Here is a 25,296-nt window from a genome sequence, read left to right as displayed (position 1 = left end):
ACAGCAATACGTTGAAAGGATCATACACCATGAGCAAGTGGGATTTATACTAGGGATTCAGGGATGGTTCAACATCCGCAAATCAATCAATGTGATATATCACATTAACAAAATGAGGAATAAAAACCACATGATCATCTCAATAGACATAGAGAAAGCATTTGAAAAGATCCAACATCCATTTATGATAAAAACTCTCAATAAAATGGGTAGAGAAGGAAAATACCTCAACATAATAAAGGCCATATATGACAAACCCACACATCATACTCAACAGGGAAAAACTGAAAGCCATTCCTCTGAGAACAGGAACAAGACAAGGGTGCCCACTCTCACCACTCTCATTCAACACAGTACTGGAGGTTTGGGCCAGAGGAATTACGCAAGAAAAGAAATAAAAGGTATCCAAATTTTCAATGAAGAAGTGAAAGTCTCACTGTTTGCAGACAACATGATTTTATATATAGAAAACCCTAAAGAATCCATTGGAAAACCATTATACATAATCAATAACTACAGCAAAATTGCAGGGTACAAAATTAACTTATAAAAATCAGTTGCATTTCTATACTCTAATAATGAACTACCAGAAAGAGAACTCAAGAATACAATCCTATTTACAATCACGACAAAAAGAATAAAATATCTAGGAATAAACTTAACCAAGGAGGTGAAAGAGCTATACAATGAAAACTATAAGACATTATTGAAAGAAATCGATGATGACATGAAGAAATGGAAAGACATGCCACGCACATGGATTGGAAGAATAAACATAGTTAAAAAGTCCATACTACCTAAAGCAATTTAAAGATTCAGTGCAAACCCAATCAGAATCCCAATGACATTTTTCATGGAAACAGAACAAAGAATCCTAAAATTCATATGGGCAACAAAAGACCCCAAATAGCTAAAGCAATCCTGGGAAAAAAGAACAAAACTGGAGGAATCACAATCCCTGACTTCAAAATTTACTACAAAGCTACTGTAATCAAAACAGCATGGTACTGGTACAAAAACAGACACACAGATCAATGGAACATAACTGAAAGCCCAGAAATAAAACCACACATCTACGAACAGCTAGTCTTCAACAAAGGAGCTAAGAACATACAACGGAGAAAGGAGAGTCTCCTCAATAAATGGTGCTGGGAAAACTGGACAGCCACATGCAAAAGAATGAAAGTAGAACATTATCTTTCACCATACACAAAAATTATCAAAATGGATTAAATACTTGAAGGTAAGATGTGAAATCATAAAACTCCGAGAATTCAATATAGGCAAGTACACTCTTTGACATCAGTCTTAGAAGGATCTTTTTGAATACCAAGTCTACTTGGACAAGGAAAACAAAAGAAAAAATAAACAAATGGGATTTCATTAGACTAAAGAGCTTCTGCAAGGCAAAGAAATTGGGAACAAAATGAAAAGAAAACCCACTAACTGGGGGAAATATTTGTAAATCATCTATCTGACAAGGGGTTAATCTCCAAAATATATAAAGAACTCACACAACTCAACGACAAAAAAAAAAAACCGATCAAAAAATGAGCAGAGGATATGAACAGACATTTTCCCAAAGAAGATATACAGATGGCCAATAGGCACATGAAAAGATGTTCAACATCACTAATCATCAGGGAAACGCAAATCAAAACCATATTGAGATATACCCGTTAGAATGGCTGTAATCACCAAGACAAAAAATAAATGTTGGAAGGGATGTGGAGAAAAGGGAACCCTCATCCACTGCTGGTGGGAATGCAAACTGGTGTAGCCGCTATGGAAAACAGTATGGAGATTTCTCAAAAAATTAAAAATAGAAATACCATACAACCCAGCTATCCTACTACTGGGTATCTATCCAAAGAACATGAAATCAACAATTCAAAGAGACTTATGCACCTCTATGTTCAATGCAGCATTATTCACAATAGGCAAGATGCGGAAGCAACCCAAGTGCCCAACGACTGATGAATGGATAGAGAAGATGTGGTGTATATACATACAATGGAATACTACTCAGCTATAAAAAAGACAAAATCATCCCATTTGCAACAACATGGATGGACCTGGAGGGTATTGTGTTAAGCAAAATAAACCAGACAGAGAAAGACAAACACAGTATGACTTTACTTATATGTGGAAGATAAACAAACACATGGACAAAGAGAACAGATTAGTGGTTACCAGAGGGGAAGCAGGTTGAGGAGTGGGCATAAGGGGTAAACGGGCACATACACATGGTGACAGACAAATAATGTACAACTGAAATTTCACAATGTTATAAACTATTATGACTTTAATAAAATTTTTTTTAAAGTACAGAAGACTTATAGCACTTCAGGAAAGAGGATATCCAAATGGCCAATAAACATGAAAAATACTCAACATCAGGAAAACTGCAAATTAAAACCACAATGAAATACCACTACACACCAAAACGAACGGCTAAAATTTAAAAGACTGACTAACAATAGCAAGTGTTGGCAAGATGTGGAAGAACTGGAACTCTCAGACATTGCTAGTGGGAGGCTAAACTGGTCCAATCACTTTGAAAAATATTTGGCAGTGTGTATCAAAGGTAAACATACACCTACCGTATGACCCAGAATTGCTAGTCCTAGATATCTACCTAAGGGAAATAAATGTATATGTCCACCAAAAGATATGCATAAGAATGTTCATAGTATAGAAAAACACTGGATACAATCAAATGTCTATCAACAGTAGAATGAATAAACTGTGGTATATTCATACCATTCAACAATAAAATAGAACGAACTACTAATAAACGTAACAATATGGATGGATCTCAAAAGTATGCTGAGTAAAAGAAGCCAGACATGAAAACAGCACATACTGTGTGATTCCACTTATATGGAATTCAAGAACAGGAAAATTGATCTATAATGACACAAGTCTGAACAGTGTTTAACTTGGGGCTAAGGGGGGATATTAACTATAAATGGGCACAAAGAAACCTTATGGAGTGAGGCAAATGTTTCATATCTTGGAAAGTGTGTATACAGGTAAAATTTAATCAAGCTATATAACTAAGATATGTGCACTTCATTGCATAAGTTATTCCTTAATTTTAAAAAAATCTATGAACACTCAAACATTCTCAAATATCTAAAATCCAAAACCTTAGAAATGTAATTAAAGAAATATGTTCCCACTTTTGAAAAAAGTTTCTATTTCAAGAGTTTCTCATGATTCTTTTATAGTCTTTACAGGTTATATCTATACCAACCATCCACTGAATGGGTACCATATATCTTAAAAATTCTCACGGTGAGAAAATTCATTTACATGTCATGTGCCAACTAAATAAGAAGATATTTTCAGTGATAGCTAATTCTGCAATCAAACTTCCCTGAGAATTCAGATTTCAAGATCTGTTTCAATCTTGGTCTTTGATTTTTTTCAGTAAACTTAGGCTAAAAATAGCTTGTCATTTATCTTTGCAAAATTAAAACAAACAAACTCTCTTGATCTACATTCCTCTCCATCAACAATCCCACTTATTTCTCTGCTTCGCCTACTAGCTAAACTTCTGGAAAAAAATGGTATCACTGTTTCTACTTCCTCTATTCCCATTCCTGCTTTAACCACTTCAATTTGGTTTCCATCCCCACCACTCCACAAAAACCACTTTTATTAAGGTCACCAGCAAGTTTTATGTTGCCAAAACCAACCCACACTTTTTGTCCTCCTCACCTTAACTTGATGTTTCAACAACGTTCAACATAGCTGGCTAACCACTCCTTAGCAAAACCCTCTCCTCTCTTGAATTACGTTACACCACACTGCTGGTTTTCCTCTTGTCTTGCCAGCTCTTCCTCTACCTGACCACCTAAATGAGATATTCCTCAGGGCTCAATCCTGAGCCCCCTTCTCACAAAATATTTTCTCTTGAGGTGATCCCATTCATTCCCATGGCGTTAAACATCATCTATGTGCTGAAGATGACCAAATTTCTGTCTTTAGCCAGACTTCTTTTTTTTTTTTTTTTTTTTTTTTTTGGTGAGGAAGACTGGCCCCGAAGAGGAAGGGTTCACCAACCCGGCCCAACCATTATTCTCCATATTAGCACTCTTTATTTCCTTCATAGCACTTAGCCTAATTTTACTTATTTCATTTGTAATTTACTTGTTTTGGGGACCTGTCTTCCTCAGTTGACCATAAATTCCACAAGAGCAAAAGCACTGTCTGTCTTGTTCACCACTGTAGCGCCAATATTTTGCATACATGGCACAGAACAGGCATTCAATAAATATTTTTTGAATGAAGAATGAACGAAGAGTTTTGACTTTTGAATTACATTGTCATAAAGGCTATATTACAAGGTAAGTAAAGACTAAATGTTATAAAGTTTTTGTTGTTCAACTATCTCTTAAAATCAGCAAACAATAAAAAATATATTCTAAATACTTATATACAGATGACTCACCACTAACCCAACATGTGCTATGACAGTGATGATAAGTTTCACTGATACTTTTCAAACTGTGGGCAATGCTTATCAGACTTTAATGTACACAAGAATCCCCTAGGAACCTTGTTAAAACGCAGATTCTGATTCAGCAAGTCTGGCGTGAGCTTCTGCATTTGTAACCATTCCCCTATATTGCCAATGCTCCTGGTCCACAGGCCATACTAAGATTAGCAAGGGTTTGAAGGATCCTTATAAATGATTTATGAATTGAACTGAACATTCTCTGGACCCTAACTCTGTGTCTAGCATTATGCAAGGTGATTTCATAAACATGATCTTATTTAGGCTGTGACTGGTCTCTTATAAAACAGTAAACTTAGAGTGGTTCTCAACCTTACCGAGACCAGGTGTCCCCTTTGTTTGAACATCACTAGAAAAAATATTTTATAAGGCCTCTTGCCATCATGAATGAAATATAACCTACCCACACACATAATTTTTTTAAATAAAGCCCTAACTATAACATAAAGGTAAAATAAATGATAATAAAATAATTTGTACTTCAATATGTAAATGTCCCAGCACAATTATTCTAGAAGACATAATAATAAGGTAGTCAGATGTATTTGTAGCATCAGCATGACTACAAGAGCTAAAAATGCAGAAGGGTACAGGTTGCATCAATAATGACAAGAGTCTTGATTCTGACCTAAACAAAGAATCATCTTCTCTTAATTCATATAGTAATTGCATACTTTGACAATTTAGATTGTATTAAAACCATATAAAAATACTTCATGTTTATACATAAAATAGAGTTAGGTTCTAGCAGACATTAGACAGACATAAAACGTTACTAAGTTTCAGAAAACGGAGCGATTCTAACGTAGAATGAGGGACGGCTTCCTAAAAGAGATGGCATTTGGGATAGATTATAATGATGAGGGAGAATTTCAGCTGGCATGATTAGGGTGCTATTAACAGTGTTGGGAAGTCAGGAGGAGTTGGTTTGGGTTGGAAGGACAATGGGTTCATTTTTTAATCTGCTGAGTTTGAACATCATTAGAAAAACGGGGAGTTAGGAAAAGCAGTGCATGTTCAGGCAACATGAAGTAGTCCAGAATAATAACATTAGAGGCCAGAGGATACCACTGGCAAGGGATATTGAAGCTACATTGTGGATTATTTTAAATGCACAACTAAGAAAGACTTAAAATGGCTTTTGATCAGGGGAGTAAACTGATATTTGAGGAAGATCATTCTGGCAGCAATCCTCAAAATGGACTGAAAGAGGCAAGTCTAGATACAGGATTACCAGCAGAAAAAAAAACATCTAACAGTCTGAATCAGTAGTTTCCAAAAGGTGTTCTGTGGAACTCCAGGGTCCCAGAGGTTTACCACAGGCGCTGATCTGTAGAGGGGAAGGAAAAGGTCAACAGCTACGTAGGCCTGGCAGTGGTGGCTTGCCCTCTCCCCTCTCCCAACTGGAACATTGCACTTATATCCGTCCCACATGAGATTTTGGTATTAAAGGGTGTTCTGTTGATAAAAACACATTTTGTCTTGTTTTTCTGTCTCATCCTAATTCTTGTTGAACTGTGAGACTGTGTAATAGCTCAGGGGGTCATCATACAACTACCAAATATCACTGTATAGAGTAGAAGCTGTAAGACCTATAAGCACTATACTCTCACCATCAACTTGTTTAATCATTATTTGTCCTATTATACAGCATGTGCCTCCAACCCCAAATTAGATTACCTGTAAAAATTTCCTAGTTGTTTAAGTTTGGGGCAAATAGGACCACATTAGGTCACTGATGTTTACAACAGATAACTGTGGAGTCCTTTGAGGTTCTCCAAATTCCATTTATTAAGATGTATATGAATGCTGTTGGCTTGGCTAACATAGAAGCCACATATTTGTTCGGGTGCTTCAGTCTCCCAGCCCTACTAATTCAAATTTGAGCCAGAACTTTTATATACATTATCCTATTTAAATCTTTACAAAACCCATAACATTTACAAATTACCATTATTGTATTCCATAAGGGTCACTCGCAAAGAATCAAAATAGCATTCACAAATGCCAAAGGTCTATTTTACACTGAATTACTGTTTACCAAACAAGTTCACAATTTTATTTCTAGAATGCATAAAAAATATTAAAATGGTGTCTCATCCTAATTCTTTCATCCACTCACAAAAATATTCCTATTAATCCTGGGAAATTTTGTTTTTATGGTGGCAAGCAGAAGTGTGTTGATTAGGATGGCCCATAAACTCTTTTGTCCTGCTGATGATTCACGAATCAAGAGAGGTAGAGAATTAGCAGTTTATACCAGTTTTGAATAATTTCCCCTACCTGGCCCTCTTGAATCTACTGGCACACGACTGCTTTAGACAAGTATTTTTTGTAGGCCCACGGGCCATCTATTTCTCAAAGTTTGAGAATGGTACAGAATAACATCCACAGTACCAAAACAAAGTTAGGAAGTTCTGTCTTACAAAGGAAGCCAAAGGGACCAGGTGTTTAATTTCTGACAATCATAATTTATACAGAACTTGCTGAATCTTAAACAATACCAGCTTCCAGAGACTACTTACATAGTAGGAAAGCATTTGTTCCTATACAAGTAGTTTTGAAATTTTTTAAAAGAGGCATTTCATTTTTTCAAAGGAAATCTTACATGGATTACCATACATAAAACAGATAAAGGAGTATCTTAGCAGTAACAATTATAATAAGTTCAAATATATAATAATTACTAAAAAGCCAAACAATGAGAATAATAAGGCTGTTTTAGTAGACAAAAACTAAAAATCTAGAGTTACGGATGAAAGTTGCAGCTTTATATCAGTCTTCAATGCACAAATTATTTCTGTATTTTGTCTTATTTGCCAATATGAAAAAAAAATGAAGATGCCTATATATAAAAGCTTTTACCACTTACAAGTGTTTCACCATATTATTTCAGAATACTTTTTAGTTAAACTGTTCCTTGAAACTTGAAAGATGGTAAGTAATCTTTGTTTCAAAGTTGAATCACTAAAAATATCTAACAATTGTTCACATCCTTTAATTCTGAACATGTCTAAAAATCACACAAGAAGTACCCCAACCATACAATAAGTATTTAAAAAATTCATAACATATAATCATGATGTGCCTTGCTACATGTTCTTGTTATTGAGCAGCTGATTACTACACTGTGACAAAAGCATGTCCCAAGCACCTTAGCCTGAGCCTTCATAGGAATTTAATTAAATACAGGGAATAGGAGAGTTAGTGATATTCCTACTTAAATAATTTTTACATGAGTGAATATGCACAGGAAAAAACATACTAGTGCGGAACCACAATCTTACTCAAGTCATACTTATAAAATATTTATAAATATTTATAAAATGTTAATATTTTCAAGGAGTTGGTAAAAAAGTTTTATTCTGAAGTCAGAGTATAAATTTATACATTGATAATCTTCAATGCATTAAAATTTAAGTGATATGCATGAAAGTCAAATGAAATTTAAATCAAGTTAGCCTCCAACACACATTTGTGGTACTGTTGACACTGTATGCAAGCACATAATCAACTATTAACGAGTGTTAGCAAGTGATTTCTTAACTTGAGAAAGGCAGATGATGGCAAAAATGACTAGTTGTTAAATATAAAAATTAGTTACTACCGTTCTTCAGACTGGAGCTAATATATATTGGCTATGATGTAACTCCACATCTATAAAAAATGTTTACAGTTTGGTGAGCATGATCTTTTTTTCACATTCACAGAATCTATATGACTGCTTTTACAGGAAATTGTTCTAATGTGCCAAATATTCTGATAATAGTCTCTCAAACAGACATCACGTTACAAATGAACTGATAGCGCTCTGATAGAGAATTCCAAGTAAGTAAAACGTTATTCTCAACTTTAAGAACAAAACATTTGTTGTGAAGAAATGATTTATTGTGGAAATTGGAGTTTCACTGAAATAAAGAATGTAGCAAAATTTTTAAACAAATCCAAAAGTTAAAGGTATTATATTATTTTGCCCAGTGTAAAGACAATATTGGATTATAAAAAGATGGTAGTATTCATCCTGTTGGATTTAGCCAACATTCCAAACTCTTCTGCTGAACCTTTAACAGCACCTCTGACAAATCAACGAGCAAAATTAAGTAGTTTCAATGTCACTGTTTTTCTTACTCTCTTTACCATAAAAGCTGAACAAATAAACAGTCATATGACCAAACACAGAGGCAACTCATTCATTAATTTATTCAATAAATATGACTGTGGATCTACTATGTGTTGGGGACTGGGCTGGGTACTAGTTATCACTGGTGATTAAAAAAAACCCATAAACTTCCGGACCTGACAGTTTAGAAAGGGTTACAGGTATATTACTGACCAAAATAAGCAAGAAATCTAGTTAAATAATCTTTAGACAATTAAAAGTTAAGAGCAGAAAATATAGTTTTGCATTGTTTCATCAGTGTTGCTATTGAAATGTTTTCTATTTCTTATTTTAAAAGTTTCTTTATAAACTCACAAATAAACTAATGTGCCAAAATTTTCATCCCTAAGAACACTCATTAATAAATACAATTTGTGATATGTTGCCAATCTCATTGATATAAAAGTCAGGAGGTAAGTTGATTTTGAATTATTGACAAGGAGTAAAGAGTATTGTTCTATAAGTGCATTTTATTCTGTTTCATATCCATTATTAAACATCTATTTTGTGGTTTTAGTTTTCTTTCTTTTCTTTTCTTTTCTTTTTTTTGGTGAGGAAGATTCTTGTTGAGCTAACATCCACGCCAATCTTCCTCTACTTTGTACATGAGACACCACCACAGCATGGCTTGACGATCAGCGTGTAGGTCTGCGCCAGGGACCCAAACCTGCAAACCCCAGGCCACCGAAGTGGAGCACACAAACTTAACCACTATGCCACCAGACTGGTCCCAACACCTAGTTTTTTATCTCTCTTAGATAGGACACATATCCAATATAATACAGTATCAACTCCATATTATTTTGATTTACTCTACACCACTTTGGACTTTATTTTGGATACACAAAACAAATTTCAATTAAGAATGAAAAAATTTTCTCATTCAGAATCACTGGGGATTAAAGTATTTTGATACATTACATAGTAATAATAATTGAGTTACAGATCGCTTTTCAAACGACCTACATATAATAGAACATTATAATTATTGTTTCATTATTTCATCTTTCTAAAAACTGATTCAAAAGGGCTTAGGGTCCTCCCTATGATTTCTAGTTACTATAAATGTACCAGTTAATGGGAGAGCTGTATTTTTAAAAGGCTAGATAGCAGAGTGAACTCTATGTCCTTGTGATGTCTAGGGTCTCTTTTCACAATAATTAATGAATCTTTAGCACAGAAGAAAATATTTATTGAGCACTTACTACAGGCAGATTTCTGTGCTAATCACTTGGTTCTTCTCATACATGGTCTAGAACTACAACTTGAGTTAGCAGCCAATTAATATTGGATGTCTGATAAAAGATCTACTAACAATCTTTTAGTCCTAAATAAATGTAAGTATATACGTTTATATATTAATGGCAAGTTTATAATAATGTATTAAAAAGGTATCACTGGAAATATTTATGCTAATTTTATGGCACCATCTACATCTTACTGATTAAGAAAACAAATTTCTGCTCATATTTGATCCATATTTTAATGGACTAATATGTGATCCTGAAATCTAATGTAAAGTTAATAGATAAGATTTGGTTTTAAGTGATAAGTGATAGTCCGGCCAAAAAACCCAATAACATTTTTGTTTTCTAAGGTTTTTTCTCTGTTATACCATTTAAGTACTTTAAAAAAATTTGTGAGTCCTAACAAAGAATTGCTAGCACCAATCTCCTACTCACAAAAATTAACTAAATAAAAGGCATCATAATAAACATAGTGAAAATTACTTTTCAGCACCATTTTCTTAATTGAATGCAACAAACTTTGAGGGTGTTTTACGAACCAGGAACTGTTCTTGGCACTGAGCATACAAAAATAAGACATAGTCTCTGCCCTCCAGAAGCTTAAAGACCAGTCGGGGAATAAACACTTAAATCAACAAATAATATCAACATAATTGGCAGAGGTATGTGGAGAAAGGAAAGGCTCTTAGCCTAGGTCGAGGGAGGTGAGGGACTGGGTAGGGTAACCACCACAAGGCACCAAGGAAGGTCATAAGAAGGAGATCATCTGCAGGGCCTTCATGGTGATGATGCCTGAGAAGTCTTGAAAAATTAAGAGACATACCCAGGTAAAGAATGGGGTGAAAATTTCAGTAAAGATACGGAAGTGTGGAATAGCATATTGGATTATAGGAAGCATAAACAGGAACTTTCTAAAATCATGTTCTACCAGGACCCCATAGCCTTTCTGTGGCTCTTCTTCTTTTGAACTTTACCATTTCAACCTTCATAGGCTCTAGTAAACTCCACCACCTGGAGGCTATATCTCTGTAAATCTCAAACATCCAGAGCATAGAAAGGGACCTAGAAATGAAAAATGGCTACCACAAAAGCCATGTGGTGAGAAGCAGAAGTTGACATCAAGAAGGAAACAAAAATTGCACAATAACCTGAGAATATTTAGTGTAGGGGCATTCAGCTCTACATGGTTCAAGACCTCTTTGAGAATATACTATAAAACAATACATTACCTGATAGTTAGAATAGTGACCCAGGGTCACCAAAATAAAGTTATCTTTTGTGTACCTTGTTTATAAACAGGGAGCTATGTAATAAATACACTTAGATCTCTATCCGATATTGTTTAAATACAAAGGTTTTATATTAAATGAGACATTTGCCAATATCCATGAAATTCATATTTGTGAACCACCTCATTTCTCAACCATACCAGACAGAAGAGATGTTATTAAGCACAACTAACAAAAGTTAGCAACATAAAGAGACTTTGGATAGAAAATATCTAGGCCCAGATTGTGATAAAAGAAAAAAGTTATAGTTTCTGATTTATTATATGCATTAACTCTTTTCATTTTTACATGACAAGATTTCTATTTCAAAAGCTTATTTCATCTGACATCTTCAAAGTCTCATAAATGTCTGTTGATGAATGAAAAGACGAATGAGTTTAAAAAAGATTTTATATGCTGAAGGAATGACTGACTATACAGCCTCACATTTCATAATAAACTGTAGCATATTAATTTGAGCCCCAAATTAGGCATAAAATAAAGGGATTCCATAAAGTATTCTACTTTCTCAAATTGCCAAGAAATGTGAGGTACATACTAGAGGTCAAATCTTTATTCTAGATTGAGACCAAAATATCAAAATAATGTAAAAATACTTTATTTTAAATATCAAACACACAAACCAGATTAGTCAATCTTGGGGGGCTATAATTAACCAGATATTTTACTACATCAAAAACTCTGTCCTCAAATAGCTAAATTCACATCATTAACCTTTTTTTAATTTAATTTTTTTATTAGAGTGTTGAAGTTTCTGCATTAAGCATACTATACACCATTTAGCTCTATGGACCTAGGAATTTAATCTAGTCATCTAAACTCACAACTGATCACTGATCTATAATCTATCTCTTCCCATGAATAGTCTATACATTCTAAATTAAATTCTACACAAGTTTTCATTCCTTTCTTATTCAGAGAGTCTTCACTCAGGCTTATCTAAAAGTCTCTATTAGGGCTTTAATATCCTAAATTATGCTATTTAGTTAATAATTTCTCTATTTCACATTAAATAAATTAACTCAGTAGTGTTAACATTTACAGAGAAACATTTCAGTTTCCACTGATTTACACTATTATGTACGTTATTCTCTCAGTGAAATGGTTAAGACTAGGAAAAATTAGTGCTGGAGTAGTGATTTATAATTTCACACAAAAAAATTCAGCATTTTATTTATAATAATCAAAGTATGAGAGTTTTTAAAATTATTTTTTCATAGAGTACAGCAGCCTAATTTTTTTTCCTGTTCTTGGCCAATGAAACCTTTAGATGTTAAAAATTAGACTTCACAAACCATTTTCCAAATATTCAAAGTGCAAGTTTTTAGAGCTATTTTTTAAATCCTGATAATTAAAAAATTTAAAAGCATAAGGAGTTTTTCATAAGAGAAAACACTTGAAGCATTATTCAATAATGACCATTTAAAAGTTTCTATATACATACTAAATACATACTGTTCATTGACTTATCATTTGGCGTTCTACATAGAGAAAAAAATGCTTATATGGGCCAAGGCAGTTAAGAAAAAAATGTAAGCATACCCATGTACAAACTGAGGATTTAAGACCAGAATATTGTTCTCAATTATACCGTTGAAACAAAAGCTTTACCATACTTATCTTGTCTCCCAAAGTATTTAATCAGATTTCGAAAACTGCATATACTTTAGCTCTAAAGTCGCCAAAGACCAAGGTTCATTGGCAGTAAGAGATGCTTCGATTATGGCGAAGAAAATGTCCACACTATTTGCAATATTTATCAAATCGACATTTTAATTAGGTGTCACTATCTCATTTATTAATAGAATAAATATGTTTCTCACAAATTCTGATTTTCCAAATATCACCACCTCCCCCAAGTTGAGATGCATCTGCCATTTTCAAGGTTTAAGAAACTCGTTGAAAAGACTACTGAAAAGTTTACAACAGTAGTGTGAAATTTAGTTATTCCAAGAAAGTACATACTGAAAAATTTTTTAGAAGCAAGGATAATTTCATGACTTTGAAAATGAATTCAAATGAAACTCTTAATTTAAGCCTGATTTTTGCTTTGGGTAAAGAAGGATCATTAGAAGATCGAGTTCCAAGGGAACAGGTGCCAACCACTTTAAAATTTATCTTTCCCATATGACAACATTTACCCTTTAGAAGAAAAAAACAATCATTTTTCATTCTAATCAAGTCACTCAGATTAGCCTAATTCTAATGGACACTGAGGCCATGGACGAAAAAACATTCAAAAGGACTAGTTGTTCCAACCCAGGTTTGCTGACATTTCAGGGTAGCCCCGTAAGTATTCTTCCTCTGCAGACTTATAGTTGACCCCTGACAACCCCTAAGAAATAAAACTGCGGAGAAGTTATCACTTTCCAAAGTTAGGCGAGGGGGTAGGGGGCAAATGAGAGATGTATGAGAACCTACACGTTTTGCCCTCTGAAATGCCTCATATTTACTTTTGACCAAAGAAATAAATAGAAGCAAAACCGAGATTCAGAAGGAACTCTCTCTGCTGCGTGCACCAGTCGAGCTTTTCAAAGACCCCTTAGAAAAGAAGCGGGCTGGAGGCTCACCTTCCATCTTGCCGCCGAGCTGGGCTGGGCTGGAGCTGCCGCTCTGGCTACCCGGCCGCTCCACGTGCTCCTGCCGTCGTCGGGACGCAGCGCACAGCTGGCGGGAGATTCCCGGCGCGGGGAGTCCCCGGGATCCGCCGCCGCGTCGGCGCAGATTGAAAGGGGCAGGAACCGGCGACCGGCCGGTGCGCGGGGTTACAGCGGCGCTGGCTGGCGGCGGCTTTAAAGGACGCTCACCGCCGAGCGCCCGAGGTACCGCTCCTCCAGCCCCCTTTTGAATGTCAAAGCCGAGAACCCCGATAGGATGGAAATGGCGCATCAGTACATTGTCTCAAAATGTCTATTTTAGAAGGATAATGGGTAGGAGAGTACCAGCACATGGGGGAGAGGCGATCTGGATTGCTTTCTCGCAAGTTTAAGTTCAAAGAGGTGTGTCTTAAATTGAGCAAAATCTGGAACTTTGGGTCTAGATTCGGGGATGACAGCCATGAATACCATCGATGAAAACTCACGACATTCGAAGTATTATGTTTTTCATTCTCAGTTTCTCCTTTCTTGTGATAAAATTTCTTGGTCCAAGTTTTCAGAAAGTTCTAAGACAGTTCAAAACGCTTTGGGCACTTTTATCACCTCGACTTTTTCATTTTTGAATGCAATTCTCTCACTTTTGTTTTCCCTTCTGGGAACTGCTTGGTTTACTTGCCACCGCTCACAGAATACTTACATACTCTATTTATGCGTGTTTATTTTCTACTACCCTGCCTTCTTCCAAATAGGATCTGAGACAGCTTACAAAAATACATATGTAATATATCAGAAAAGTAAAGAAAATAGAGCTAAGGAGAGGCGGATGATAAGATAGTAAACTCAAAGATGTTCGTACACAGAGATGTACCAGTCACTGTCTTTTCCCAACATCCTTCTCACCTTATAGAGATAAAGCACACATCTGACTGTAGAGAAAGGCAAAGGGAAATGACCACATAATTTTTCAAAAGCAGAACTTTTCTTCATACTGAGGTCTAAGGGGCATTGTTGAGGTGAGTCTTTATAAAGGTACCCAGTAATGTCGAATTGGACATGCGAATAATTCTCAAAAAGGCCACCTTCACTCGTTAAAAAATTACATTGTTATTGTATAAAAATATATTTGAGAGTTAAGATTGGGGGTTTGTGCATCAGCAGACCACATTAGAAGAAATCCACACTTATGAGTTAATGTATGCATGTCATAATTTTATGAATTTTAGTTTATTTTAAATATGCATTGGTATAGGAAGTCAAGATATATATACACATATATGTGTACATGTGTATGATTTTTTTAAATGAGTGAATAACTTGCATTTGCTTTAAGATCATGGCACCATGCAGCATCTCCATAGCTTGCATGAGTTGGAGTTCTACAGGATAATATCAATTTTGGAGAAATACTCTAAACACTAGGTCTAATTTTAGTATTGAAAGGGGAAATTTGTTGTTTGTTAGTTTCTAAAAGCAAAAATAGCACATCAAAAGTAGCAGAAGAGGAACTGTAAAATTTCACAGGGATGGTGTAAGGATGAATGGTTATTTGGTTATTAAAATGTTATGAAAAACTTATTATCTTCCATCACAATGTTCTTTATACTTAACATTGGAACGTGTTACTACTCTGTAAATAATTAGTTCAGAATTGAGTATTTCAAACTCCAGAGAGCGATACCTAAGGGGATAGAAAAAAGTAAATAGGTAAAATAATTTATGTCCCTACTCCACCATCAAGGAGGTGGAGCATAAATCCCCACTGCTTAAGCGTGGGCTTCACATAGTGACTTCCTTCCAAAGAGTACAGTACGAAAAGGGTGGGGGGGGGGGGAACTTCATAGCAGAGAAACCTGACAAACAGTACCTCAGTCAGGTAATCAAGGTAACCGGCTAGTGATAAAGGATGTTGATAGTATGTACCCTTGATACAATGTGATTAGAATGGCACTTTACCTCTGTAGTCTTCCACCCAAAAACCCATAACCCCAGTATAATAATGAGGAAAAACATCAACTAAATTCCAATAGAGAGGCATTCTGCAAAGTACCTGATCAGTTAAAATCAGGTCAATGTCATCAAAATTGTCATTAACTGTTAAGGTCATCAAAAACAAGAAATGTCTGAGAAACTGTCACAGCCAAGAAGAACCTAAAGAGACACGATGACTAACTAAATGTAATGCGGCATCGTGGATGGGATCCTGGAGCAAAAAAAAAAGGACAGTAGGTAAAAACTAAGGAAAGCTGAATAAAGTAAAGACTTCAATAATGTATCAATATGGGTTCATTAATGGTGAGAAATGTACCCTACTAATGTAAGATGTCAACGGTAGGGAAGACTAGCTGGGAGTACATGAGAACTCTCTGTACTGTCTTCACAATTTTTCTGTAAATCTAAAACAGTTCTAAAGTTTATTTTAAAACAGTGGATGGGTACTTTCAACAAACTACTCATTTCGTTAAATCTCTTCTCACAGTATTCAAAGTTTATCACACAGGAGTTACAAGGACCACTTACTTATAACTGGGAAACTAATAAAACACTGTGGGTTTATAATGCACTTTGACTAAAACTGGACTGATAAACTCCTAGGGAATCAAAGATAATGCCTAAATTTGTCTTCATTAGCATCACCTTAAGAAGGGAACAGTTGAGACTAAACCATGAATCTAGACGCGGTAACTGACAGGGGTGGATCTGACTCACTGAATCACATTCCTGGCTTATGCTATGTAGATAAAATTAACAGTGACTAAAAATGAAATCACTGACAAAGGTTGCTCCGTGGACCATCTCAGAGAGTCCAAGTACATATTCGGCTCAAAGGAAATAAAACTGAAAACTCGTAATCTCACCCCCAAATAATCATTCTGCACCCTGTCTGAACCTTGGGCTCTCTACTCATCAGCCTACTCAAAACCACGACTGAGGGTGTCCCGCTGCTAAGAAACAGACAACACACAGGGCCTTTCAGGCCGCCAAATGAGTAGGGAAGAGGGAACCATGAAAGACACGGGCATGGTTTCTTTGGAGCTCTCTGATCTTGACTTATCATCCATCCCCACAGGAAAAGCAGATTTGGGCATCTCGCCTTTCAGTTGGGCCCGCTTTTTAAAGCAATGTTACCGCACACAACTCTAGATAAATTTGCATGCGGGGTCTCCACGTCGTCTGAGGCTTGAAGTTGAAAATGAAGAGTAAATGCTCCTCTAGGGCAGGAAGGCCTGGACATGCCTTGTTGGCGCACTAGTGGCTCTTCGCTTTGCGGGCAGAAGAATGCAGTTAGGGAAAAACTGGGTGTGAGCGTTTGAAAAGGATTGTGCACACAGTTTCGGGCGGACTTCATGAGGAGAAAGGCATAGGAAATTCCCACGCGGGGCTCCCTGTCTCCTGTGAGGAGGAAATTCTCACAGCTTCTCCCTGCCTCAGGCGCGAATATAATTAAATGGCATACCCCCTCGCCGCCCTACCTCACCGCCGTACTTGGGACCCAATTGGGACCTACGGTCTCGTCGATCTCTTCAGCCCCTAGACTAAGGAAGTGACTGAAACGCGAAGCCTTGGGTTCCTTTCCTTCACTCTTTCCTGCTCTCAGGGGCTGCTCAGAGACGTCAGTCGCCGAGAGCGCGGGAAAATGGCGCCGGACACGAGGCGCGAAGCGCAGCGCGCTACACCCCCTGCCCCGCGCGCGCCCCCCCACCCAGCGTCTGCGCCCCGCCCCCACGCGCCTGCGCCCCGCCCCCACGCGCCTGCGCCCCGCCCCCACGCGCCTGCGCCCCGCCCCCACGCGCCTGCGCCCCGCCCCCACGCGCCTGCGCCCCGCCCCCACGCGCCTGCGTGCCTTGGAGCATGCACGCACTCTCCTGCGCGTCAGCTCCCGCGATAGAGGCGGACGGGTAGGGGAGGTGGCCCCGGTGGTTTGTTCCGCTGTGTGGCGGGGCGATGGGGAGGCGTTGGGCCGGGGCTGAGGTAGGAAGGAGCCCGTCCCTCGACGCCTCCCGCCACGCTAGCCCCTGAGCCGTGATGCGAGCGTGGGTCCTACTCTTCGCGGTGCTCTGGTACCTCACAGGAGGTGGGGCTCGTCCCGCCTGGCCCCAGGCCTCTCCCCTCCTCCCCGTGCTGCCTCCTCCGCTTCGCCCCGCCCCAGTCTGATCCCTGGCTCCTCTTCTGTCTAAAAAGTCAGTGGTTTCTTTCCTCTGCAGTTGGACGGCAGCGTTACTCCGAACGCACTAAGAAAGGCTTCATTTATGGCAAGCCAGGACACCTAGGTAATGAGGACCTCTTCACCCGCAGAGTCTAAGAGAAGAGCTGGGGGTGCCGTGGACCTGCTAAGGCTCTTCCCGCGGAGGGAAAGGGAGCGAACGTTTATCGAACGTCTGCCGTGTGCTCCGCACTTCCCGAAGGCTGCGATGTTTCATCCTTACAGCGACCCCAGTACGCCTTAGTTGTATCGCCTTGCCTAAAGCCCCACAGCTGTAAGGAGCTGGGATTCAATCCAGATGTCTGTCTCTGATGCCACCTCACTTCCAGGTGTCTCTGCTGCTTTGCAGCCTGCGAGGCTCACTCACAGGAGTGATTTCCAAGCCTGGAAGTGCCTCGGTTTGCAACACCCTTACCCCTTCCCTCATTAGCCAGAAGAACTCCTACGCATACTCTAAGGCTCAGCTCAGATGTTATCACTGTGATGAAACTTTCCCACACTCTCCAAGGAAAATTAGTCACATGGCTAACTTTAGATAACTTTGGGCCAGTTCATAGCGTTTGTCACGTTTGGAATCTCTCCATGTTTAGAGTTCCTCACTTTCCACCAAATTGAAGGATGCAGTCTTCTTTATAAGTTAGAGCCTGGCATTCAGTAGGCTCTCAAATTAATATCTCGTGAGAGTGGTTTGGTTCCAAGCAGACTATTGTTGCTTCCACCAAATCCGAAACAGAGTAGGTCATTGCAGAAAATCTTCCTAGTATTCCCCACATGGGCTTAATTATTGTTCCCAACAGAGGACATTTATAGTTAAATATAAAGTTTCCATTAGGGATGACAATGATCATCTTTAAAATAGTTTTGCAACCAAGCTGAAGTCCTTTTCTGATCTTTAAATTGATTCTACTAACCCTTCAAAAAATTATGATTCTAGTGAGTTCTGAATCTGTATGTTAAACTTCTAAGTGTATCATGTACATTTTTTAAAAGATTTTATTTTTCCTTTTTCTTCCCAAAGCCCCCCACCTCCACCCCGTACATAGTACATAGTTGTGGGTCCTTCTAGTTGTAGCATGTGGGACGGTGCCTCAGCATGGCCTGATGAGAAGTGCCATGTCTGCACCCAGGATCCGAAACCCAGGGCCACCGAAGTGAAGCCCGGGAACTTAACCACTCCGCCACCACGGACTGGCCTCATATCATGTACATTTTTATAAACAAAACTGTTACATCACAGAAAAATGAAAAAATACTGACTCTAGCAGTCTAGAGTTTTAAAAACTTACTATGAGAAGCAAAAAGGACTTTAAAGTAGCATTGTAAATGTTATACCAGTATGCTGATTTTTAAAATAGTGAAATCGAAAAAGAATTAATGAGGGTATCTTTGGGACAAAATGGGGGAAGTGTATTTCTTAATTTAAATTTGCTATATAATGTAGTTAAATATTTTATTTTGACACAGTAAAAATATATGTAAAATTACATCGCAATAGCCCAATCCTTGTCTGTATGGATTTTAAACGCGCTGAAAAAGAAACAGTGGACCCCACCTACTTATGGATTGGGCCTAATGAAAAGCAGTTAACAGGTAAATTATTTGATCTTAGAATCATTTTTAATGATATGAACATCATTTTAGAAAAGCACTGTTGCTTATTGGAATGAACAAATTGAAATTTAATTTTAACAGCAGTTTCACTTGCTCCATACCCAGACAAATCGTGTTATATCTTGATCTGTGGCTTATTTTCTCTTTATGCAAAAACCGAAGCAGTAATTTTTGTACTCTATTTCCCAGAACTGTATTACTTCAAAAGTTTTTATGAAACCTAAAATTTATGCTTGTAGCGTTTGTAATAGGAGATGAAGTACCTGATATGTAGTTTTTCATGATGTTAGAAGAGTGTCTTGGAATATAAGCATTATTAATTTCTGTCTTATGCAAAGAAATCGTATAGTACTACAAGGCAGTATAATCTCATTTACTCAATTACTGGCATAAACCAGTCAAAATTAGATGTCAAGAAATGAATTAAAGAAAACCAAGATATATTTGAAAAGTGTGCTTATGTGGTTTTTCATAGAGAAGTAGGACAGAATTAAGATTTTGTTGAATTCTTGAAGTTTAAATAGTCCATTAATTTTTAAATTTATGTGTTTAGTTGTAACCCCAAATAAATAGTATTGGAATTGTCATACATTAAATAACTAAATAATTTACTATTTCTGTTTAGGAAATTACCGAATAAATATAACTGAAACAGGAAAGCTGATGGTAAAAGATTTTCTGGAGCCTTTGTCTGGACTTTACACATGTACTCTTTCTTATAAGACTGTCAGAGCAGAAACCCAAGAAGAAAAGATGGTAAAGCAGAGATATGACTTTATGATCTTTGGTAAGAATGTAGGCACATTTTAACATACATTTAGTTTGGATAAGAATTAAGTGTATAGTTTTTTCATTTAGTGAAAATGAGCCTGTTATATATAATTATTATGACTTACAGAGTATTTGGAGTGTATTTGACCAGAAAATCCTTAACTTGACATCAACATAGTATATCCTAAATAATCCTCTTTCAGCCTCGCACTTCCCACTATCTAGGTATGCAAGGACAATCTACCACAACTTTGCCAGGTAATTTAAAAGCTGATGTTTAATTCCGTAAAATCACATTAGTGATCCTTTTCACTGGACATTGCTGACAGCAATGACACTTTCTGCAAATTAAGACTTTCCCTCGGTGCTGGCCTGGTGTTGTAGTGGTTAAGTTCCCGCACTCTGCTTTGGTGGCTTGGGGTTTGTGGGTTTGGATCCCAGCCACGCACCTGTACACCACTCATCAAGCTATGCTGTGGCAGTGTCCCACATACAAAATAGAGGAAGATTGGCACAGATGTTAGCTCAGCGACAATCTTCCTCACCAAACAAAGAAAAAAAAAGACCTTCCCTCACAAAATCTTTTTTTCTTGATACTGTAACTTATCTAGATAGCCAGCCCACAGAAGGCATTTCTTCTCTTGTACTGAATAGATGATATATCAGATGAAAGTAACCTTTTCTCGTTAAAGTTATTAGATTTATATATTTTGTGAGGATAAACTGATAAAACATTTTATTAGATAAGTTTCTACACTGATTTGCAAGATTGATGGGATTTAATATTACATGTTATTTGAAAATTGGTAGAGGAAATTAATTTGAGGCACAGTTGTTTTTATTCTCATCTTTTTTTTAAAGCCTATCGGGAACCTGATTATTCATATCAGATGGCTGTACGTTTTACCACAAAGTCTTGTATAGGAAGATACAATGACCTGCTTTTTAGAGTGCTGAAGAAAATCTTGGATAATTTAATCTCTGATTTGTCGTGCCATGTCATAGAACCATCATATAAATGCCATGTTGTTAAAGTTCCCAAGAATGGCCTCATTCCTGAGCTATTTATAGCCTTTCAAGGTAAAAAAATTTCAACATTTGTTTAACATTATGAGTTTAATATTGAACAACTAATTAATTAATATATCACAAAATTAATTACCATATTAATATGAGATATCCTACAAATAGTAGACCTTAAATGTTTGTTCAGCTCTAAAGTATATTGTTGTTCTTAGCCTGGTTATGGTTTTTAAAATTAACACATTAATTATTTACCTTCAATTATGATATATTGTTGCTTATCTTATAGAAGTCAATATCATTTTATAAATATGGGCTTTAACTGTGCACCTAACATTTGGCTTATAATTTCTTATAGAATTTTAATTGTATTTTTGAAAACTTAATAAAAGGGAGGAACCAAACCAAATTTATTCATTTTAAAGCCTTGTAGTTACTTTGATTAGCCCCCAGATGGAGTGAAATCATAATGTATACATTACTCAAATCGTGCACCTTGCTTTATTACTACGATCAGATAGATTAAACACATGCACACATGCATACTGAATTCAACTTTTAGAGCTTTATTGGAATGTTTGGAACTTCATAGAATCTTTTTGTGAAGATGCCGTTTTTTTCCTCTCTAGTTAATCCTTTTGCACCAGGGTGGAGAGGTGCCTGTAAGGATTCCATCGACTGTGAAGATATCACTAATCATAATATCCTCCAGGTGAGAATTTCAGTGGTAAGGGGAAAGTGTTTGAATAGTCAGTGAACCTATTTAAAAATTTTTGTAAACACTTCATTTTATTAATTAAAAAGTTTCTTCAAAAATCTATTTCTCCATTTTGTGAATATTCATCAATAGTAAAGACATTCTAAGGAAGTAGATTTAAATTATTCTTTTAAAAAATCTTAAATATGAAGTATTACTGATTTTTGGTTTCAGTTTTTGTTTTCTTTTTCTTTTGAGGAAGATTAGCCCTGAGCTAACATCTGCTGCCAATCCTCCTCTTTTTGCTGAGGAAGGCTGGCCATGAGCTCACATCCGTGCCCAGCTTCCTCTACTTTATATGTGGGACGCCTACCACAGTATGTCGTGCCAAGCGATGCCATGTCCACACCCAGGATCCGAACCGGCGAACCCCAGGCCGCCAAAGCAGAACGTGTGCACTTAACTGCTGTGCCACTGGGCTGGTCGACTGGTTTCAGTTTTTTAAATTAAGATAGAGTTTGGCTACTTCAAGATGTTTTGTTTTGGAATGGTATATCTGGAATATTACATGGCTCCTCAGGTTGATATAAAGTATTTTTTCTGTGATGGAAGGATGGGTTCTTTGTTCCCCGAATGGTAACTGAGCAGCATCTTTCAACAAACTCACAATCATGTCAGCTTAGGTTAAACCAGTGGTTCTTCCAAAATTGTGTCTGTATTGGTCATAATAGTTGCTCTCTCTTCTGCCATCTTCAGAGGTTAAGGACATAGTCTGAAAACTCCTTTTACTCTCTTGATCTAGTTCCTGAGCCCATACCCTTAATATTGTGCATGGCTTATGGGAAGCACTCAGTTAATATTAGTTATTATTAAACTCTGTGCTCATAAAATAAAATAAAATTTACATCAGTAGTTTGTAATGCTGATTAGAGAGAAGTTTTGGTTTCCATTTTTCTTGGCTTTTTGGAATTAGAGATAATGAACTCCTAGTTATCTATGTATGGAATATACATGCTGCAAATAATTCAAAGCAAGTGTTCTTTAACCTCAATTTAATTTTTCTTAACCATTGTAAATATGAATTGGCAATAATTGATAAGTTCAAGGCTAGACTAATTTTAGTATAACCCACAACTTTTCAGGAATTCATCTGTTGTATAAAGCATGGCATGCTTATACTACGCTTCATTGCCTCTGATACAGGAGGAGAAATTTGTTTAACAGTTTAGTAATTGTACTTCTGTTTGGTATTTTTAAATCTTAGGCAAGAGATCGGATAGAAGAATTTTTCCGGAGCCAAGCCTATATTTTCTACCACGACTTTAACAAAACTCTACCAGCCATGCATTTTGTGGACCACAGTTTTCAAGTGATACGTTTGGATAGCTGTCGTCCAGGCTTTGGAAAAAATGAAGGTCTACACAGTAATTGTGCTAGCTGTTGTGGTAACTATAAAATATAAATATCTAAATATGTAGATTATATAATAAGAAGAATAGATAAGTAATCCACTAAGGATAATTGAATTAAATCTTTGTAGTGACTCTTACAAAAAATTATGTTTAGCTAAAGGGAAATAAAAATTTCTTACTATAATTTCTAAATATAATTATCTTCATGTATATTAATTCTTCCTAATGTGCTCTTTTGTATTATAAAACATTTCTGTAGTGTTCTGGCTTAAGCTACTGTACTGTGAAGGAAAACAGAATGGTCCTACTTAGAAAACAGAGACTTGGAAATAGGAACTAGAAATAGGAACTCAGAAATGGGGCACTGCAGAAGATAATGTAAAATTCTGATAATAATGGAAAAAATAGTTAGGATTCTTTCACCTACCGTTAAGATCATCAAATTAAAATTTTGAAAATTATAAGTAATCTTCCACAACTTAACTGGCTAAACGTTACTCAGTATAACATCAGTATAGAAATGGTGTGATATTGAAGGCATATTTCTGTTACTGGTATAAAATATCTCTAACCGAAATTATAATAATCTACTCCATGTGTTTTCCTTTGCAGTGGTTTGTAGTCCTGGAACTTTTAGTCCTGATGTTGATGTTACTTGTCAGACCTGCATTTCCGTCCATATCTATGGAGCTAAATCTTGCCCATAAACTTCAAACAAAAATTGCAATATGAAGACTAGAGGTGAAAGCATTGTTACTTGCTTGTGGGGGTGGGGAGATAAGATGATTTATTTACATCCCAGAGCATCATAGATAGTTTCATTAAGTAAGATCGGTAAGACCAAGACATTGGAAAACATACAATTTAGAAACTTTAAAAAGATTGTTGACATGGCATTTCTAAGAAGGCATTTAATCTAATATCTCCAGTGTACAAAGGAAAGTGTAAGTATTAGTGGGTGATTTTTAATGAAATATGTTTTGTTGTTTACAAATTAAGTCTGTTGCTCTGTACCTAAGACTGTATTAAGGTCAACAAAAGTAGAAAGTATAATGTAATAAAAACTTTATACTTTCCATATATTAATTTGTTCAAAATCACTCTTACATGATATAAAGGTGTATATATTACCTTTGTAATTAGAACCAAAAAAGTTATTTCTTTTGGTCCCTTTGCTTTTAATTTATTTTTAAAATAATTAATTTTATTATATTTATATATAAAATATAAGATAAAATAATTTTATTAATTTCATATAATTAACTTGTTTTTTTAGTACAGTTTTTAGACTTAGAGAATAGTTGAGCAGATATTACAGAATTCTATATACCCACTCCAGCCCATGCCCTTACCCCTCCCCAGTTTCCTCTATTATTAACATCTTGCATTAGTATGATACATTTGTTACAATTAATTCGCCAATGTTGATATGTTATTAACTAAAGTTCATAGTTTACATTAAGGTTCATTCTTTGTGTTGTGCAGTTCTATAGATTTTGACAAATGCATAATGACATGTGTCCGCCATTACAGTTTCATACAGAATAGTTTCACTACCCTAAAAATCACCATGCTTCACCTATTCATCTCTCCCTCCCAAAACCCTTAATAACCACTGATATTTTTACTGTCTCTATAGTTCTGCCTTTTCTAAAATGTCATGTCCTTGGAATCATACAGTATTTAGACTTTTCAGACTGGCTTCTTTCACTTAGCAATATGCATTTAAGGTTCCTCCATGTCTTTTTGTGACTTGATAGATCA

The 25,296-nt window shown here is 36.4% G+C and overlaps 2 protein-coding genes across 25 annotated transcripts in view; one reads left to right on the top strand and one right to left on the bottom strand.

Moving 5' to 3' along the window:
• The window catches only part of IKZF3 (IKAROS family zinc finger 3), an 87,352-nt gene extending 69,833 nt beyond the window's left edge, over nucleotides 1–17,519 (bottom strand). For 2 of the 9 annotated variants that reach the window (XM_008518895.2, XM_008518894.2), the window contains exon 1: nucleotides 13,791–14,216. In XM_008518895.2, coding sequence (XP_008517117.1) covers nucleotides 13,791–14,109 — 319 coding nt within the window. In that variant the 5' untranslated portion in view covers nucleotides 14,110–14,216. Of the gene's footprint in view, nucleotides 1–13,790; nucleotides 14,386–17,287 lie in introns of those variants that run through there. The other 7 variants (XM_070562080.1, XM_070562081.1, XM_070562077.1 and 4 more) reach the window with 6 other exon arrangements.
• Nucleotides 17,520–17,625: 106 nt separating this feature from the next.
• ZPBP2 (zona pellucida binding protein 2) lies at nucleotides 17,626–24,727 on the top strand. 16 transcript variants are annotated; one of them, XM_070560480.1, is made up of 8 exons: nucleotides 17,626–17,713; nucleotides 18,020–18,085; nucleotides 19,483–19,608; nucleotides 20,255–20,416; nucleotides 21,262–21,480; nucleotides 22,053–22,135; nucleotides 23,385–23,565; nucleotides 24,145–24,703. In XM_070560480.1, the coding sequence occupies exons 3-8, from the start codon at nucleotides 19,530–19,532 to the stop codon at nucleotides 24,237–24,239; spliced, it is 819 nt and encodes a 272-aa protein (XP_070416581.1). In that variant the 5' UTR covers nucleotides 17,626–17,713; nucleotides 18,020–18,085; nucleotides 19,483–19,529; the 3' UTR covers nucleotides 24,240–24,703. The 16 variants fall into 16 exon arrangements, with proteins under 16 accessions (XP_070416581.1, XP_070416578.1, XP_070416577.1 ...); XM_070560477.1 differs by having other exon boundaries at nucleotides 17,632–17,889; nucleotides 23,385–23,535; nucleotides 24,145–24,689; XM_070560476.1 differs by having other exon boundaries at nucleotides 17,634–17,889; nucleotides 24,145–24,727.
• Nucleotides 24,728–25,296: the final 569 nt, after the last annotated feature.

Source organism: Equus przewalskii, chromosome 10 (assembly GCF_037783145.1).
Source record: "Equus przewalskii isolate Varuska chromosome 10, EquPr2, whole genome shotgun sequence".
Taxonomy (NCBI): domain Eukaryota; kingdom Metazoa; phylum Chordata; class Mammalia; order Perissodactyla; family Equidae; genus Equus; species Equus przewalskii.
The sequence above is the reverse complement of the archived record's forward strand: the minus strand, read 5'-3'. Positions and strand labels throughout refer to the sequence as shown.

Excerpts from the sequence above, each read along its gene's own strand:
- ZPBP2 (XM_070560472.1), top strand. The coding sequence starts at position 18,089 with ATGAGGACCTCTTCACCCGCAGAGTCTAAGAGAAGAGCTGGGGGTGCC. Across the intron at positions 21,481-22,052 it reads GCTATTTATAGCCTTTCAAG|TTAATCCTTTTGCACCAGGG; the intron begins GTAAAAAAATTT and ends TTTCCTCTCTAG. Across the intron at positions 22,136-23,384 it reads CTAATCATAATATCCTCCAG|GCAAGAGATCGGATAGAAGA; the intron begins GTGAGAATTTCA and ends TTTAAATCTTAG.